General features: G+C 32.8%; 1 protein-coding gene and 2 long non-coding RNA genes across 4 annotated transcripts; 2 read left to right on the plus strand and 1 right to left on the minus strand.

Moving 5' to 3' along the window:
• Window positions 1-835: 835 nt before the first annotated feature.
• On the plus strand, window positions 836-4,058 carry LOC136274530 (uncharacterized). The gene is made up of 3 exons (XR_010712935.1): window positions 836-1,560; window positions 1,815-1,995; window positions 3,935-4,058. It is a non-coding gene; the product is annotated as an uncharacterized lncRNA (long non-coding RNA).
• Window positions 4,059-4,062: 4 nt separating this feature from the next.
• Window positions 4,063-7,639, plus strand: LOC105318975 (uncharacterized). The gene is made up of 3 exons (XR_010712936.1): window positions 4,063-4,243; window positions 4,343-4,600; window positions 4,708-7,639. It is a non-coding gene; the product is annotated as an uncharacterized lncRNA (long non-coding RNA).
• Window positions 7,640-10,022: 2,383 nt separating this feature from the next.
• Window positions 10,023-15,739, minus strand: LOC105344221 (uncharacterized). Of its 2 annotated transcripts, none has more exons than XM_020073671.3 (6): window positions 15,599-15,739; window positions 15,245-15,403; window positions 14,903-15,007; window positions 14,534-14,564; window positions 13,291-13,445; window positions 10,023-11,255 (listed from the first exon to the last, which is right to left on the minus strand). In XM_020073671.3, the coding sequence occupies exons 2-6, from the start codon at window positions 15,393-15,395 to the stop codon at window positions 10,135-10,137; spliced, it is 1,563 nt and encodes a 520-aa protein (XP_019929230.3). In that variant the 5' UTR covers window positions 15,396-15,403; window positions 15,599-15,739; the 3' UTR covers window positions 10,023-10,134. The 2 variants fall into 2 exon arrangements, with proteins under 2 accessions (XP_019929230.3, XP_019929231.3); XM_020073672.3 differs by having other exon boundaries at window positions 15,245-15,419; window positions 15,599-15,719.
• Window positions 15,740-20,842: the final 5,103 nt, after the last annotated feature.

The following is a 20,842-nucleotide window of genomic DNA, read 5'->3' on the forward strand; positions in this document are numbered from 1 at the left end:
TCAAGTTTGAATTAAAAGAATATCATAAACTGCGTATAATAAGAAATATTTAGCCATTCTCTTTATATTTCAATAATTGAAAAATCAAACCAGGGTAAATACGCATTTTGATCTATATGAAACTAAGTAAACACTATGCAATTGACAAGGAAACATAAATTTAAAATAAGCACCTGATTGTATATCACGGTATAAAACGTTTTAGTGTATTTGTGATTTAACTTCAAACAAGTAGAAATCCTACTGCTATAACGTTAATGTTTGAAATCACTGCTTTTTGTTACATTTAAAGCATTTCATGATAAAATACTTCAATTCTTTGAGAATACAAAAACTTTATGGAATTAAGAATGCATAAGAAACATTATTAGAAAACATGAAACTATATTGATGTGTTTTTATTGTATATTTTCCAAAACAAAATCTTGCTTCAATAGATTAAACTTTAGTCTAGTGTTTGTTTGCGTCATATACCAATGTTTTTTCCCATGTCATGTCAATAGTGATAAAAGGAATGTATGTAACATCATGTCGAGATAGGTCTGAATATACTCTAAAAGTTATCAAAATAGTATTGAGTTCATTACCTTGTTCCATTTTATTCAAAAATAAAAAATAATAGTTCAAAACCAAAAATACTAAACAGATTTCGTATTTAATATTATTTTCATCACAATTTTGTCAATGGAAAAATAGTAGCCGCAAGTTTGTAAATATTCATTGATATTATTATTATGCCATCAATACCATCATAGTAAAATTATTTTGAAATTATGATGTTTGAAGATGCTGCATGATGTATTTATTGATATAATTTTTTAAGTTGTTCAACCGTACAAGGAGGCGTAAGGGATGTCCTAAATATCATTCTGCATTTTCAAACAAAAGTATAGTTCAGTACAAAATTTACATACATACACAGCATATAAGCAGTGTATATTCTAAGTTTGCAAACAACAGGAAATGAATTTTTGCGGATATAAAGTATTCCAGACGTGTTATTCAAATGTATATGCTGCTAGAAAATATTTTGTAAGCAAGACCAGAAATGGAAAGATATATTTTGAAAAATTCTAGCATTGTGTGACTTAACAAAATACTGTGAATTAACTATGTCGGTAGTGAGTGTTCTTCAATTAATTGAAAAGAAGAAACAGAGAGGAAATCCTAGAGACTTTTGGAGAAGTGAAGCAAATAACGAGCATCAAGCCGATGAACATTTATCTGACGTTTTTGAAAATTGTTTTATTCGAACGGCAACAAATAATTGGCCTGTTTCTTTATCAAACAAAAGCGTTTCTGAAAGTATAATAACTTCAGGGCATCTCGCGCATGAGTTAGATTTAGCGACAGACACCAACGAAGACACTGACAAAGACGGCAATGAGATTCTGTCATCTTTAAAAGGAGATGCATTAATGGACAGTGTAGACGAAGTCGATTATTTTGACAGTGAAGATGAATATTGGGAAAATCTGAGAGAGGAATCAATTAAAAGTAACTTTTGTATGCGATGCAAACTATACCATCCGCCGCATAACTTCATCGGTACTTTAGAAAGTAAGATATTGTGTATACTAAGATAAAAAATTATGGAATTTTTAGTTGTTTTTTTTTTTTTTCATTTTTATCATTTATTGCAAACATTTACTAGCTATCTAAAAGCCGACATAGCCGAAAACACCCACAGTAAACAATTTAATTCAGTATATTGCAGTTTATTTGATTTATATAGTAAGTATACTTAAATGACTGCATGTAGATTTATAACAATGAATTAACCCTTTTGTGTTTTCTTTTATATCACAATGAAGACGAAGACATAAAATCACCTTTAATAACACCATTAGTTGAAAAGTTTGCCAAAAGAAACAGTTTTGAGATTAAAGATGTATATGGCGATGGAAATTGTCTGTTTCGTGCTGTAGCAGACCAATTTATGGTCAATGGATGTCCTGGACATAACGAAGCGTCGTTAAGTGAAACAGCTCTAAGGTAAACATATATCTGCATGCATCAATCAAGTAGATAAAGTTCATAAAACGCTAGCTACAAAAATATCAAATTTTGCATAATCTTCCAATGAACATATTCGTAAAGCACTTTACCTCGTAATATAAAAAATAACATTCTTTTAATAATTTATGACTCATGCGATTAACAAAAATGTACATCATCATGATATGAACAAGATATCACATATTGACCTGATGGTGAAATTTAATTTGCTTTATTTTCGGAAATAATATTGCTTTCAAAAAGGTTTCAAAGTATCAAAATTCAATTTCCTGTAACATCCTAGAGTAAGAATACTGAAAGAGTGTTTGTTTGAAGATGAATCTGTATTATACAAGCATACAGTTTTATGAAATGCCATTTTTTTTAGTCAATGTGTAAATCATGTGCATTGTATGTGTTCAAAATGCTAGGAACTGGTTTCTGTAGAGACCTACTGAAATAACTCTAAAGGTATTTCCAAGGTGTTATAAAATCCACAAAGCAAAACTTTATAGAGTTATTTCTCTTCTAAGAGTATCTAATAAACTTAAGATTATATGTCATTGAACTACTAGTATCTTCCTGGTATTGAACAATGGAAAAAAAACTTCCCGCAACTGTTAATTGTGTAAATCACTTTGTGACATTAAAATTACTTGCACATTATTTTTTACGATAAATTATCTGACAAATAATATAAGGAAACCCATATGTCTAACATAACACAAAACAAATGCATTGACTTGGCAAGGATTCTAAATTTTTAATTATTTTCATGATTTAATAGGTGAAAAAAAATACAGATCTGATGTAGATTTTTCAAATACTAGTAGTAATTACATTTCTAGAGTTTTGTTTTCATTTTGCTTACATTTTTCAGATTTATGCATAGTTATAAGCTCATGTTGATGAAAATATACAATTATTTCATGCGTATCTTTTACAATTTAATGCCATGCTATGGTATGCGATTTTATTGATATGCTATGAGATTTCATTGCAATGCTATGATATTTGTATGCTCCGCTCTGAGAAATCGACATGAAGGGCTTAATGCTATGCTATGCTTTGAGATTTGAACAAAAATGCCTCTATACATAGAAGAGTTCCAGACATTTTAAAGTGAGATAATAATTTAAAAAGCCAAAATTAACCACTTATCTGCAATGTAAGCGTTTATTCTTCCAAATAAAACCATTTTAAAACCCAGTTAAAATCATGTTGGATGCTTTGCTATGTTATGCTATGGTATGATATGACGAATAGGATTCTATGAGATTGTATGCTATTGTATGAAATTCCAATGCTATTCCCTGAGATTTCAATGCTATGCTATGCAATGGTGTTATGTTGTAAAAGATATGCTTGAACTGACTGTATCATAAAATATCATCATAAGATATACGGTAAAAATAGTTCCTAACTTTCAGTTTACCACAGTGTACTTAATACAATGCAGCAATTATAAACGCATTCAATTACATTTTCGTACCTGAATTTTTATTTACAATAAAAAGAAAGTACCAATGAATTTATTTCCTTAGATAACTCTTTTACTCATTCATAATCTGTCAATTCCGTATGCCTCTTTAACGCAGGAATGAATTTAACAACGAGATTCCCGGATTCCTTTTTTTCTTAATGTTTGCATATGGCTTAGGCGGGTTATCTATTAGACGAACAATGTACATTTTACTAGATGAACTAGATAACCCATACGTTTATAATAAATATATCTTAGGAAAAACATTTTTATTAAAAACATTCAGTAAACATGTGTAACAATGTGTAACAATGTACTAGTATTACGTGTAGGACTTCCTGAAGATGCAATCATAATAAAACAAGAATATAAGATTGAAGTAGAATTAACGTGTCCATAACATAGTGAAGACACAGTTTATACTAAATATTTAAATTCTGAACTCTTGTGCAGCTACCTGAAGGATAACCCAGCAAAGTATGGTGTACACACTTCTTCTTTTTTGACTGGAGAAACATGGGATGAATACTTATGTAGAATGGAAATATCAGGAGAATGGGGCGATCACATTATCCTTGGCTGAATGTTTTTTGCTTGATGTTTGTATCTACAATGTCGCAAACAACGATATTCGGAAAACTGAAGTAACTGCTAAAACAAACACGGAGGCGTCAATCAAATTTAATATTATTCTTGGTTACATTGGACAATCCCACTATTTTAGTCTTCGTTCTCTGAATTGGAGGATGGAATTACCTTACAGTAAGTTTATTTGTTTTTTCTTAAATCTGTTTGATAAGGACTATCTTACTATTCTACATATATGCTGTACAAAAACAACATTTGGGCTATTCATTTTAGAGTCGCAGATCTATAGAATATTACTGGTATGTTGTGATGAAACATCTGATGAGAGAAGTAAATTGGTCGACAGCAAACTTGCATTCATGTCACAAGGGTTTTCAGCAAATTCCTATCTTGAAAATTCTGCTCAATTCGTTTTGCAATGCATTTCTCTTAAAGAAAATGCTGCGAGACTAACCCCGAATGAGCACTTTGGTTTTGAGCAAATTTGTATGTCTTATTCTGGCGGTTTTCTACAAATAGATGAAACAGAAGGTATGTTATAAAACTTTCAACATAACCTCTTATGGTTTTTTTTTTATTGGGAAAGCATTATTAATTGTTTTCAGATTTTACCTTCACACAAATGTTATATTTTGTAGATACTCGTACACATTTGATTGAAGATCCAAATTACATGGATCCCGTTTCAGGAATACCCTTGGCTTACCTGTCATTCATTTTGAAACATATAGCTCCATTAAAAATGTTTCAAAAACAATACACAATTCCCCTTCCTTTGTATAGACTTTCGGGTAGACTGTTTCATTATTTAGGATCTGTAGAAGACGAAAGTTCTGTCATTTTAAAGGATATATCCTGGACGCAAAAAGCTTCTTCCATAACGCATAAAATTGCCCGTATTGTCGTTTTGAAAGAAAACACACTTGCGGGTTTCGACACTAATGTAGAAACAACTGAACCATTTTCAGATCATTTGTTTGTTGACTGTTCCGATACCCAGCCAGGTTACTGCAGACTTAGGCTTCCTTCGTCTCTTCCTTGCAATAACAATGACTTGGTTGTTAAAATTGGATCCAATGTATATCAGAAAGCATTCAACATTCCTGATACTTTAGAATTTGAAATCAATGTTGGGTTTGAAAAAAGAATACAATGCATTGGAGTGCTCTGCATGACTTTCCCATTTTTTCGCAGATGGAACGGAAGAAAAATATTTCATTTTCCCTCCCAAGAAATAATTCAAAAAATAAATCAAACAGGATGTACAATAATTCCTAAATCACATGAAAAAAGCCCGTTACCGGATATTGAATGGCAATTTAATTTTTCCATGTCAGAACACTGGATTTTTAAAAGTCTAACAAATGCACAGAGACACGGTTTTTATGTACTGAAGACAATGGTTGAGTGCTTAGTGCAATACTTACCCTTCAAAACGAAGTATTTAAAGTCTGTATTTTTTATGGTGTGCGAAGAAATACCATCTAGGTTTTGGGAAACAAATTTTAGTGGATGCATTTTGGATGTTCTGAGATCATTGCTGTCTTGCTTAAAAGGAAGATTTCTCCCCAACTACTTCATGCCAAAGAGCAATCTTATTGACTCTCTTAGGGAAGACGATCTAACTAGTTTATGCTCTATTTTTGAGTACATGCGTGAATTTCCTGCCAACGTTATTGAAATGGTCGGCGAGAAACATGGTTATAAATACGCACCTAACCTGATTAAGCGCGTGTTGTTTGACGGTAAAGCATATTCCACAACGAAAAGCATGAGTGAGGCTTTTTGTGATTTGCTTCTGCCTCAATCAATAGCAACGGCCAAAGTAATGGCAAGAATGGGTTTCTATGAAGCTTCGTTTGATATTTTAGAAGACGCTTTTGAGCAAAGTCTTATGGTACCACCTAAAAAAATAAGACATGACAATTTAAATTTTCCCGATTTTTTCATGTCAGCAATACAAACTATGAAACAAATGTCATCGAGAATAATTCTGGCTAGTATATTTGATACTAAAATGGGGACTGATATATTGGGAATGATTTGTAAAACGAAGAAGGACTGTCTTCAAACTCATTTACCTTGGACGCTTGACCCAAATTTAAACTGGCTGAAATATCCTAAAGAAAACTCACGAGATTTAACAGATATAGCAAACTTTTTGTATGAATACAGTAAACGGGAATATAATAAGAGAAACAGCTTACTTGCAGAGTTATCAATTACTGCAGCGATAAGATGTATCCAAGAGTTGTTGAAAGAAAATACTTTAAATGTGGAACGCATAGAAGATACTCGATTGAAAGAACAAGTAGAAAACCAAACACGAATTGTGAAACAACATCTTATCCAATACTACAAACAACTGTGGTTTATATCAAGTTTATACAAAAGTCTTTATCCCTTGATTGAATATATGGACGATATTGAAAACATATGCAAAGAATTTCCGGAAATAGCAGATGTGGTCAGTTTAATGTTCCAATATCTCGGACAATCCGAAAAAAGTCGAAAATACGCTAGAATGAGTAATGTTCATTTTTCTGGGCTAGGTATGTAAACATAAATCTGAAAATTATATTTTGTTTTTGTAATGCTGTCCTTAATCTATTATATAATGTATAAAGCAATTTACACAAAAACTAAATTTCCTATATGTACATTATAAAACTATGTCGTAATAAAGACAAACCAAACTGTTTGTATGTTGAAATTTATTTCAAATGAATTGTAAGTACCAATTTAAAAGTTAAATGTTGTATGGATGAATCATCTATTATAATCATTTTTAATTTCTCTTTTAAAGTATTCTTACACATTTCTCTAGTTATTCATTGACAATTAAAGGATGTGATAAAAGGAGGAAAAGAAGAAAAAAATCAATACGTGATTAAATGATCGGATCTAATTTATCATTATTGGCTTTTAAAAGATACTATGTAATATATACTAAATTTAATGATTTTTTACGCCTACATTTGTTTGCTTCAGAGTAAGAAATAAAGTAATCATGAAAAATAAATACGGTGTTATAATTGAAATAGAAATCATGTAATGTTTAGTTTTGAATCATTGCAAACGGTATAATTAAAGAGTAGAGTTGAATATTATGGTATGAATATTATGATGTTATATTGGAAATATATGCCACTTGTAAAAACCATTTAGTGTATTTTAATAACATCTAACCCCATCGTTTTGGTTTAAATAAGGCAAATGAGGCAAATTGGTCATATTTGAAAGTAATTTTAGATCTTAGTCCCGAAAAGCATCAGTTATTGTCAACACTGCATGTATTTAAAAAAAAAAATCAGTGAAAGTTACATTGATTATCACTAAAACCCATTGATCGCCGTTACTATGATTAGTTAATTATTGCAAACGCATGTAAGACTATCCCCTTGCCCATTTTCTTCAGATGGACATCAGCGCAAAATGATATAGTGGGGAAAAGTATAGATTGCCACCCTGTTCATTTGATAATACTTTGAAGCAGGCAAGAAATTAAAAGAAACAAACAAAATATTTTGTAACTGTTGTGACATTAACAATAATAACTGTTTATTTATTATGAAAATGTGTTTAAAGGAAATCTAATTGTTTCAATGTGTTTTTCTACATAATAAATTAAATGTAACTACATGTAATTTGTCTTGTTTTATTCTGGCGGAAAATAATACACTTTTTTGTAGCTTTCATTCGGTCTGTCGATTGATATTGTCCTAAGATAAGCATTTTGACCTTGATTAATATGGTGACAAAACCATTTTTCTAATTATGTTTGAATCCTGTTTTTTATACATTTTAGAAACAGTTTTATTCAGGGGTTTTTAAATAATTCTAAAACAGCATTCCGTAAACCATACAAGGACGGGGCAATGCCGGATCAGTCGGATTAATATAATTCTCGGTGCCTGAGTGTCCTGTTACTAATATCAATTTCTATATCTATTTTGATTTTTATAATCTGTTGACTAAATATTTGCTTGTTAGTGTGTCTAAATGAATGAACGTTTATTTTTAATTTGAAGATATCAATTGCAAGTCACGTAAACATGGGGAAACATACATGTAACTCTTTCACCATCCCTGATGAAAAAAAAATCGGATAATTTTTTTTCTTTACATATGAGTTTATAAATATGTAAAAGAGAGTCATGGAGAATGTTGTTGACTTTAGACTTATCAAACTAATAATGGAAGTTTGTAGATATCTTAAGCTTTGAAAAAATGAGGCAAGTTTATTTTTCCTCGAATTTGGCATATTTTTTTTTCGAATTTTTTTACTGATGGAACTACATATAGGGGTAGCATATTCAAGTGATAGACTCCGTAATATTATGTAAACCATATGATTTATATATGCAAATGAAAGAAGAGGAATGGGATAAAAGATTTATACCACATTCCTCTACTTTCGATATGTTATGATAAATGTAATGTTTTATAGCCAACTTTTTTTTTACTAATGTAGCAATATACCTTCATTACCTGCAAATGGAGTTTGTTTTTCAGTTAATTCGATACGCAAAGACATGTTCTACGTATGTAGCTACTGACAAATAAGTTGATAAAACTGGACTACCAACAGTCTCGATTAAAATCATCTGTTCGTGTGTTTTATGGTCAATACAAAGACCTTGTCAGCAAATACAATATTCCACTGGGTCACATGCTCACTGATGTTTTCCACACTAATTGTTAGACCAACATTACCAAGTTGAACCTAATTGTGTACGGATTTTTTTCGTTTTCACGATTACGACAAAGGGCTCACGGCAGGTCACCAGATGATCATGTTGACACCTGATCCTAATTTTATTTTGTTAAGAGGTCCGTGTTTGCTCAGCTCCTGTTATATATTTTTTCTTTGGATTTTGATTTTTAAAATGTTAGATATAACCACATATTATTCAAAAAGCTTTTGAATTTAACACATCACTAATTTACAACATTGAAAAACCGACACATATGCATTCAAATGACGGTTTATACTTCAAAATTTGATCTTAACAAAATGTTTATAACGACATACCTATTAAAGCTCAGTATCATTTCTGTTTGAAATCCACCTGCTTATGCAATAAGAATTATCATTGTCAACGATGTAGATGTTCATATTTTGTGTCTTTTGTTTTATATCTCTGATGGATTTGAATTTTAAACATCATTGAGATTAGTTGGTACTTTAAAAAAATGAAGTAGTTAGTTAATGATAAAATCATAACATTAACTGTCAGGATTCTGACCACTTATGTAACGGATAAGATAATACCAGTAGTGGATACTGTATCATTAAATATTACTACAGTGTATTTTGTTCTAGATTTTGAAACTTACTGGATTGTAAGCAAAGTTGATCCTTAACATTATTTCCGCCAGAAGAACATGAATTATACTAAATCATTTATTTCAATGCATATAATATCCGAAGAACAACTACTCTTCATGGCCAATAAACTCCAATTGCAAACAAGTCCTACACTTGTCGACACTGTTGGGAAGATGAAGGGCTATATGTTTGAATGATTCATTTAAACAAAAGTTTCACTTATAACATTATATGTCAAGAATACCGTATAATTGATAAAGGTAATAAAAGTTCTACATAGAAAATACTGTGCGGAATGCGTTTTCTTGCATATATAATGTTCTTACTGTTACATTAGATCCATTTTGATGGTAATCTGTGGTTTACAGGGGTTTTTTGGTTACTTTTCATCCATGGTTAATTAAAAAATTTGCTCAAGAAACTTTATCTTGTAAGCAAAGAAAAATAAACAAACCAAAACAATTTTTTGCGGGAGTGATTAGTTTTCTGCGCGCCTTTTCTCTGAGTATGTAAAAAAGGAGGAGTATAGCTATTTTGACGGAATTTTTGTCTTTTCCCATAGATAACTTTCATAAACAGTAGTGATTTAGAGTAAATCGTCCTTCAGTTTAATATATTTTATTCTATCCAAATGGTGAAAATGTACTTCAACATCAATTGGTACATGTACAATCACAAAAGCCTCGTCAAATGAATTGAAACACTGCAACACAATTTCACAATTATTTTTCGTTTATTTGAAATGAAAAGATTTTTTATATTCCCCAAAAATGTTTGCTGGTAATGAATCACACACACGTCGTTTTTGTATCTTGTCATCACACCATGTGATAAGTTCCGGATATTTTTGAAAAATAATTTTCAAAAGAACCTTCCTCACAACAGGTACTCGGAATGTAAAACGGCCATCTTTTTCTTCTAAATAAGTTCTTTCAAGTTCTTTCAATGTTACAGTAAGACAGTCCTGACTAAAATTACACTTTTCTAGTTTCATTAGTTTGTTTAAAAGATCAAAATTAATATCCTCGGTGTTAAGTGCATCAGCTTGAAAAGCGACTAATTCCAAAGCAATTATCGACAGCTTTTTGTTGTCATCATCCAGGAGGCGTTTTAAATTACTATGCAACCACGACATCGGTGATTTAATCCATCTACCAAATATTTCATCAAATTTGTTTTGTTCTATTAATTTACAAGCTAAAGCAATTGACGCTGGCATTCCAATGCCTTGGATTTTAACAATATCAGAAACTTTGGTCAGCATGATTCTTTGATAATTCTCTTCGCTCATTATGGTCGCTGAAATATTTCCATTTTCGCAGTCGTTTCTAACCCGTACAATGTTATTTTGTTCCATGTGAAATTCTAAAATTTCTTTTAAATCTTCGTCGCAAAGCTGATCCAAATCAATCATGTTCTGATAATGGTGTTTTGAAAAGAGAGACGGGTATCTGTTCATGATTAAACTTGTAACAGTGAGAAGGATTTTCCTATTTCCGTTCAGAGTCACACGTTCATATAATTCGTCCACCATGTTTCTAATCTCGAGCACCTCTTTCTCTGATTGAAGTTCATGGAATAAATCATCCAGAATACAATAACCGTTTCCCTCAGATATTTCGGATAAATATTTTGGTTCACAAATACATTTAACGTCTGCGTTTTGTTTTATCCATTCCTCACGAAGACGCTCAGCAAGAAAGGTTTTGCCCGCGCCTTGTATACCTTTCAGGACAACAAATGTTCCTGTCTGAAATGCTCTTTTGGTACGAGGTAGTGCTCTTTCCTCGTCTAATGTTAACATCTCTTTCTTTTCTTCTGGTTCGTCTTTATTGCCTTTGCGTTTCTTTCTTCCTGAATGAAACAAATATTATTGATATGTTTTAAAACACGATGCAATAAATGTCTCAAAAAGTCTAAAGTAAACCAAATTAGTTGTGCATGCGACATGCATACACCAGAGAGAGAGAGAGAGAGAGAGAGAGAGAGAGAGAGAGAGAGAGAGAGAGTAGCTTTCAAAATGCGTTTATCCGTTAAGTTTATAGAGGCGAAACGATATCCTAATTATATAAGTTTCCGTTTTACATATGCAACTTCCAAATGTTCTATTTTACGTAGTGAGCAAAGTTATTAACATAATCGATTTCATTTAGTCGGGATGTTTATATTGAAACATTATTTATATTGTTCGATGTATGCTTATTGAATTATTGAATTAATCGGAAAACAATGCATGCAAATAAGACAATTAGGTGCTTGCAAAAAATATGAAATAAAATAAATACATTTATTGCGTGGACCCTGAGGTCCACGCAGAAAATATATAAGCGAGATTAAACCGGATGCTATGGGGAAAATTAAGCCTGCGCATGAGCTAGCCTGGTTCCTGTGCGTAATGGGTAACTCAGGGAACCAGACCAGCACACGTTTATCTGAATCGGGATCGGGATTCCTTGCTATATGTACACATAAGTTCATAGGCGCTGTAATTGTAAAGTTGTCGGTAAACAATACAGAAACAAAGTATTCCTTTTCAAGAAATGATTGGCATGTGATATGAACTATTAGTTTTATGAAATAAGTTAATGTTATGCCGCAACTACAACATGCATTTAATAGCATAATTTGCAATGTTTTGTTGTTTTCCGAATATACATGTAACTTAACTTTACTTTTATAGTATGCGAGGCTAGAGAACTTCCCGATTATATAAGTAGTGCGAATCGTAATGTGTGCGCAAATAGTAGAATTCACCGAATGCCCGATACTATACATGCAAACTTCATTCATAGATAGATCATAATTATTTAAGAAGTATGAATCCTTTAAATTCTGAGATAAAAAGTCAGGGCTATACATACATGTACATGTATACGTAATACAACGTACACATTTAGTGGTTAAAAACAGAGGGCTAGAGTCGGTGGAATCTCTGATAATCTTAAGGCTTTCACGTTTTCGTTGGAAACACATGCAAATGGTCCACGTATTGTAGTCCTTTTTTAAAAGGACATCAACTTGTAGTATTAATTGCGTGGACCCTGAGGTCCATGCAGAAAATATATAAGCGAGGTTAAACCGGATGCTATGGGGAAAATTCAGCCTGCGCATGAGCTAGCCTGGTTCCTGTGCGTAATGGGTAGCTCAGGGAACCAGGCTAGCACAAGTTTATCTGAATCGGGATCGTGATTCCATGCCACATGCACACATAAGTTCAAAGGCGCTGTAATTGTAAAGTTGTCGGTAAACAGTAGTCAGTACAGAAACAAAGTATTCCTTTTAAAGAAATAATCGTCATGTGATATGAACTGTCAGTATTATAAAATAAGTTAATGTTATACCGAAACTACAACAGGCATCAAATAGCATTATTTGCAATGTTTTGTTGTTTTCCGTATACACATGTAACTTAACTTCATTTTTATAGTAGGCGAGGTTAGAGTACTTCCCGATTAAAAAATTTTAAGCATTTAAGTGTGATTAAAATAATTATGTCACTGTATAAAAGTTTAAATCTCAAGAAAAATGCATCAAAATATGAAATCAATTTAAACAAAGCTGTCACTGCATAGGTAACAAAGTAGTGCGAATCGTAATGTGTGCGCAAATAATAGAATTCGCCGAATGCCTGATACTATACATGCAGACTTCATTAATAGATAGATCATAGTTATTTTAGAAGTATGAACCCTTTAAATTCTGAGATAAAAAGTCAGGGCTATACATATGTATACGTAATCCAACGTACAAATTTAGTGGTTAAAAGAAGGCGGCTAGAGTCGCTGGAAACTTTGATAATCTTAAGGCGTTCACGTTTTCGTTGGAAACACATGCAAATGGTCCACGTATTGTAGTCCTTTTTTTAAAGGACAGCAACTTGTTTACTCACTTCTGCGAAATAAAACCGCAACAATAACAGCAACTATTATGCAGAGCACTAAGATACCAAAAGTTAACCCCAAAGCTAATGCAAGTCTAGATGTGCCGATCTCTTCTTCATCTTTTGATGTCAGTGTGGAAATCAGCGATTTTGAGTGCGTGGTCCTAAAGTAAAAAGCACATATCATTGATGAAGGACGTAAAAAAAATTATTCATATTCTAAAACAGAGACTGTTAGAAAAACAAAGCTTCATTATAGTGAACTACGTACCAGAAGCTTTTAACAGCTGTTTAATCCTGAAAAGTTTCAACGTCATGTTTTACTGGCCCTTGCCCAATCAAATCGTAGAGGGTGAAGTTGAGACATAACCACTCGTGGCGTTAATAAGAGAGAAAGAGAGAGGGAGGGAGAGATAGAGAGGGGGAGAGAGAGGGGAGAGAGAGGGAAGGAGAAAAAGAGTGAGATAGATAGTGTGTGTATGTGTGTACCGGTTTTTTTTAGTTAATTTGAGGAAATGCAGATGACAAATTATCATTAGTTAAATAAACTGACCACATATAAAGTCTGTCGTATAATATATTGCTGTATATAGTAATTTTGATTGTTATAGCCGCGACAACATTATCTTTGAATACATGTGTATATGCTTATCGAGATGAATCCAAGGCTATATGGAAGTTCATAAAATGCCCCTGAGAAACTTTTAGGAAAGCCTATGAGTATTCTTATTATTCTTATGCCAAATTTTCCCGGAACTAAACATGGTATCGGTCGTAGTTTTGATTGAAGAAACTTTTCCCCAGGACAGATATGCTTGCTATCGCCAGATCTAAATGAATCCATTACTCACCATTCGTTTGCATTTTAAATGTTCAATATCCGTATTCTTCAGAATATGTTTGACATTACGTCATTCATTTCTGTAGAAATAGTTGTCGACGGCCAAAGAAATTAAAACAATCTTACTTCTAAACTGTATAGTTACATCAAGGATATGCATGATACATAGGTATGTTGTTTCTGATTTATTTGCCAGTATAACTAATGGTGATTTGTTTATCTGCATCGCCTATATTTTATTTCACTGATTTTGTCTCTCTTCTCTCTCTTTCTAATTTAATTCAAAAGCAGAAATCTTCACTCCGCCTACTTTGATCTGATTGGACAAAGGTTGGTCAAAACGTAGCTTTTTAGTTTTCTTGAGTTTACGCCTGTTAAAAGCTTCCACGTAGTTTAATGCAATGTACTCACATTTCAAGCACTGCTGTTCTGCAGCCTTCATCTAAAAATAGCAATGAAAAACTTAAGCTGTTATTCATGTATACTGATGCATTAAATACTACTAACGAAATGACTATTTTGCGCATTTACGTAAACACCCATTTGCATGCAAAGAAGAGGAAGTGTTCAATGTAGATTTGGTGGTTGTTGTATGATTTTTAGATATAATTATATTACACGACTCAACAACTTAAATTATTCATTGATGACTCAGCATTGCACGTTCAATATATAACTATTGTGTCATTTATTGAACATTCAAAATCGCGTAAAAAGTTGACAGAAAATAATAAACATGTGTGTAGTATTACCCATGTCAGTGCTTATTATAGTGCTTACATAAGTGATTCAGTGATGACTTGTAAATGGAAAATGGGCAACTGTTTCCAGAACACGGTGCAGAATCCATCTTGTTTGCAACGGTATTAAATTCCGGGCATCTGTCTGGAATTATTTTATGCATTTTAATGGGTTATTTTGTTAAAAAAATAAATTTTAAAGAACATAAAAAAGTTACCAAATGCATAATTATGATTACTCATAAAAAAATATTTAATTGTATTGCAAGTCTCTGCACTTTTTTATGTTGATACATGTATATATTATATAAATTTTAAATTTGATAAAAAAAAAATTCAATCAATATTCATACAATAAGTTTTTGTGATGTTTGTCACTCACTCGCTTCCACCCATATTGGATCCGTGCATATCCACCCCGGCCGAGAGTACTCGTCAGTCAAACAGTGGTATCTATCTGGGTCAGCACAGGATTCTCTGGCAGTGGTGACCCAATTATTGTAGGGACAGGATGTGTTAATGATGTTAAACATATCGATATCTGAAATATTATTTGACTGAAAAGATACATTATCAATTTACCATGCATTTTAAGCTTACAATTCTTCTGTAGACATTTGTATTTATTTTTAAGTAATGCAGAAATAATTTATAGTTTATAAAGTGAGTTTTAATTTAACGATAAATAAGATCTAAAATAAAATTATATATTATGATGTATATCACATATACTTACAGTTTATGTTGAATCTCCGAATCAAAATATATGAGTTTAAAGTCCATGCATTTCTATAACAAGGACTGGAAAATGCGATATAAATATAGATACACAGATACACTGGCTTTTTAAAAAAATACACTTATTAATACATTTATAAAAGAAATGCCACACATCTAACATGAGCAAATAAAACTTAAATTTTGATTCAGAAAATATACACTTTATCATTCGCTTATCAACTTTTAGTTCAATCCATGATTTAGATAATGCCTAAACGAAGGTCGCTAGACCACGAGGTTAACATGTTTACAAAAGTGGGTCTGTTTTGATTTTTTTTCGTCTCCTTGAAACTCACAGTGTACATAATTCGATGTCTAGTAGACAGCCTGCGTGTGTGTGTGCGTTTGAGGGCTGACAGAAAGTGTGGTGGTTATGTACCTACGATATATAGCAGAGTGGGAAAAATAATATAAAATCGTATCTAAACGCTTGTTTGTATGTGTGTGTTGGGGGGGGGGGGGGGGGGGCTGGTTACTCAGGGCGAATACCATAACATATATTGGGCAAGAAAAGAAAAGAACGAAATACCTAAAACTATAAACGTGATAACAAGGGATAAGGGTAAATTTTAGGTCACTGCACAGTGCTTACAACCAATCGATTTCCCTTCTTTGGGACTTCCTGTATATTCTTAAGGATGTTTATCATTGGAGCGGAAATTCCGTTTAAACGATTTAAGCGTTTGATTTTTTAATTAAACTGACAAGTGTTCAACGGCAAAGTAAATAAAAAAATATTCAATAAATATTAATGTTTGGAGAAATAACTTGAGTATCTAATTTAAAAATTAATCAAAATCAAATGCTAAATGATAGACCAACTAGAGCTTATTTGTTTTTAAAGTTTATTCTGTCATCTGTTTGTACTTTTGCTATAACTGTGCATGAAGTTTGTTTCATTTTTTATTTTTTGCCCCTCTAAAAACTAAAAAAAAATTCTTTACAGTTTCTAAAAGAAAGAACACGATATGAAAATGATTAATTACAATTTACTTTTTTGGTCACTGAATCACTCGATCCTATTACAAATGGTCCTCGCCCGTCGTCGTGCGTCGTCCAACGTGCGTCGTTCGTTAGCAATTTCATTTTTTTTCCACTTACGGAATTTATTGGCGAGGCCAAAAAAGCCAAAAAAGCCAAAACGGGAATTTTTTTTCATCGTCTCTAGTCCCACACTTGTGAGGAAAAAACTAAATACATGGTGATGATTGGTGCATGATTAGATAACGATATTTTTTTTTCAAAAGCATTTTCATAAAAGAAAAAAATTGTTAACACAGGCATACATAATATATAATATACTGTAACTTTAACAGAAATAACTACATATTAATACAGCTCTAATAATCATTTAGGACACAATGCTTACAATAATTAAAGGTTAATTGAAAATACGATCTATTGAACCTAGGTTTTACATAATGTTTTGTTACTACAATTGCTCTTGCATGTTACTTAACACTCCTTTGAATAAAATTCCAAGTACAATCTAGCAAATCACATATTACAAAATGCATAGAATTACGTCTTTTGAATCGAGCTTTGTCTATACAAAATGAACTGTTGCTGATTTTATTTTTACCTAACGAACATTTGATCAAATGTTGTGAAAAAAATAATCATCAAGTGGTTTTATTTTTCAAAATTGAATGCATATACAGTAACTATTGTGATAAATGAATCGACATTAATGAATGAACATTTCGTTCGTTGAATAACATTTTATATATTTAGTTGTCTTTCGCATATAAACGGTATCAGAGCATTACGCTTTATATCGGTCTGTGTCCCGTCATCCAACATCATCACGCAGTATTCAAAACCGTTACTTGGCAGGCACGTAGCATCGTTTTTGAAAGTGTGTGGGGGGGGGGGGGGGGGCAGACCCATCCAAAAATTCTTGACAAGCAAAAAAAAAAAAAGAAAAGGAAAGTTGAAGTTTTCAAAAATCTTCAAAATCCTAATCCATGGGGGGGGGGGGGGGGGGGGGGGGTGGGGGTGGGGGTGGGGGTGGGGGGGGGGGGGGGGTTGGGGAGGGGGGTATACTAAACCTATACTTTCAAAAAAAAAATTATTCCGTACCAAATTATTTTTTCCTCCAAATCATCAAATTCCTAATCCGTGGGGGGGGGGGGGGGGGGGGGGGGGGAGATAACTTCAATTTGACTCCTCATTTCCTTATTTTCATATCAATTTTTTACTTACTTCCAAAAAAGTGGGGGGGCCAACTCCATTTAAATTCATTTTTTTATATGTAAATTGTAAAAAAATTGTTGCTGCGAGAAAAAGTGTGTGTGGGGGGGGGGGGGCAGGCCCCCCTGATGCTACGTGCCTGCTTGGCTCCCCGGGTCGCCAACTCAGAAATACCGAGCTCCCGTCAGAAAGACGCCATGTTCTATCCATGAGGTCAGTGACGTCAGGTACGATTGTCCTCCCTGTTGAAAAATGTAGCATGTGCATGTATAAGGTTATTTGAGGCATGAAAACAAATTGAATATCATGTAGATATCGGAAATTACACGTATGATTATGATTGAAAGACTTCATAGTTATGATGAAATTGGTGTTTGAATATGTTGACGATGTTAAGTGGGTGTGTCTAGATTGTTGTGTTTCAATGGCATCCCAAATATTTGTCTAAAATCCAAAAAGATTTACAATTCTTGCTAACTTAATGTCAATTAATAATCACATTTGACTATGGAAACTGCCTTTGTAGTTATGGTAGCGAGATGATGTATCTACAAATGAAACAAGTTTCATTAATACGAGATCTTTATGAAAAATTACATTGCACCACATCTTGCATATTAAATAGATAACCAGGCGCAACATATATTGTTCTGTTTTACATCTCTAAACGCGTGTGAAGTCTATATAATCTTAGATAAAAGTTAACATAGATCTGAGGATTACTTTCCAAAAGTGAATAACTCCAGTGACGACCCTCTTTGGACACATGGTCTATTGTTCACAATGCATTAAACTTTTACTAACGACAAGTACGGTGTCAAACGTTACATAAACTTGTCTATAGAAGTAAATTGATAATTAATCAGATTTTCAAGCAAATTATCTATTAGATATTCCTTGATAAGATTGTGTCTAACGACAAACAATCTGGTTGAGCTATTCTTAAAAAAAAAATATTAGCTCCAGTTATATCAATTTTTCTGCTTCAAGTTCTACTTCCTATCTTATAAGATTTCTTTTTAAAAATTTGTTATTTTCGGTGCACAAAACATGCGCGAGTTTTTGCTTAATAAACCATAATTCCTAACGTTCTCTATGAAAATACCAAATCTCAAATAAATTGTCAAACACTCTTAAACTGATATCATAGCTTTTTTTCTTCACACCTTTCCTTAAACACGTTTTCTGACCGTATGTAAAAGTCACGTGGAAGCTAAGAGTCGCCCTTTTTACATGCGGACAAACCACACCACTTCACTTTTCTGGCTTGGTGATGGTGTTAAACAGAAGTCACAGACGACTTCTGAGGTAAACTGTCTTATAAATCTTTAGATATAGACCCCTTCACGATAACTGCGGTACTGCTCTCTTGCAGGGCAAATTGATATACTTTGCCGAAATTTCAGTAGGTAGATAATTAAATGACGTAAATGAAACAATTGACGTTACGTCATATTTCACCAAACCACGTTATTTTACCCTACAAAAGAGCATTATGCAGATACCGTGAAGGGGTTAATTAATCATAAGGCTTAGCTTAACTACTGTTCAGTTGTTACATGCGTACGTAACTTTCGTGCATCTGAATAAGCATGCAAATCCTGGTAAGTTTACGAAGAAAGAAGAAATTTAATCTCTGATGTCGAATCTAATTTCGAAGTTAAAGATTGTAGTAAATTACAAGATCATGATACTTCTGGTATGATTATCTTCACATGGACACTTTTCAAAGCTTTTTTACTGCTTGGCACCATTTTTTAAGATTTTCATGAAAGATAATTAAATTTTAGAACACACATTTTTGAGGTTTTCATAAAGTATCAAAATATATAGCAGGAAAGGTTTGAACAGTATACTAACATTTTTCATAAGTTGTAATATATTATCAAAACCGATTTGGTTTGACTTTTCCTATAGCGTCACGATCATTTCTGTCAGCTACGTCATGCATAAATTATACACGCCGCCGGTGTGAAAACTGTATGATTGGTTAACTCCTATTTTTAGGCCGAGTTATCAGTATACGCTTATGCAATGCCAGAGCTGAAGGATTTCTCAGAACAGTTTATTTCCCTTCAAAATCGACTATCCCGTATGTTTAAATTCTGTGCTAAATTCTCTCTCTCTCTCTCTCTCTCTCTCTCTCTCTCTCTCTCTCTCTCTCTCTCTCTGTGTAAACGGGCGTTAAACCATAGCCTCAAGCTACGGTCCAGAGTACGGCGTTATAAAAAATATAATATTTAAAAGTTGCATGTGCTAAGCGTTCATTTCATGTAAATACCGTAAATGTATAATGCACATGTATTACCTACTAACTTGCCAGTCAAAGTGATAGGTATGAATTCCTCGATTTCTACACCTTTCGATCGGCAATCGACAGTCAATAAAACGATGATGTGGAAGAACGAGACGGAAGTGGAGAGTGCAAGGAGGTTTGTACATGTGCGTCTTCATTAGGCAAGTGTCCGATTCGTTTCTCTTCTGTTGCCCTGTCACTTTCGGCGTAAATATATATACTAAAATATCCACAAACCATTTACTGCAGATTTCTTTATTTTACCTGTCTCTGAACCCCCGATCACCCCCTCCATACATGAACACTGGTTTGTTTACATACATAAAAAATACAGTTCTTGATCCGCTTTCCGAGTACGGTTAAAGGTTGTTTAATAGGAAAAAGTTTGGGGCGGGTAAAGCTACAATTATTAACAGTAGTAAACTAAATGAAGAATTATTTAAATGGATTATTTGCACAAAATGTGGTATGGTATGATGTAAATATTTTAAAAAATAGTGTTATTTTTATACGCGGCAAATTGCCGTAAAGTTTTTTTGTACATGTAAGTATTGTATGCACTGTAGCTTTATATTTTCTAACCCAAAATTTATACACAGAGCTACAGCTATATTAATCTCAGCGAGATTCGTCGAGACTGAAAAATTTTTGACGGACGTCTCTTCCGAATCTCAGACCAGTGCCACACAAAGTGATTCGGGAAAATTAGCC

The sequence above is a fragment of the Magallana gigas genome, chromosome 4, assembly GCF_963853765.1.
Source record: "Magallana gigas chromosome 4, xbMagGiga1.1, whole genome shotgun sequence".
Taxonomy (NCBI): domain Eukaryota; kingdom Metazoa; phylum Mollusca; class Bivalvia; order Ostreida; family Ostreidae; genus Magallana; species Magallana gigas.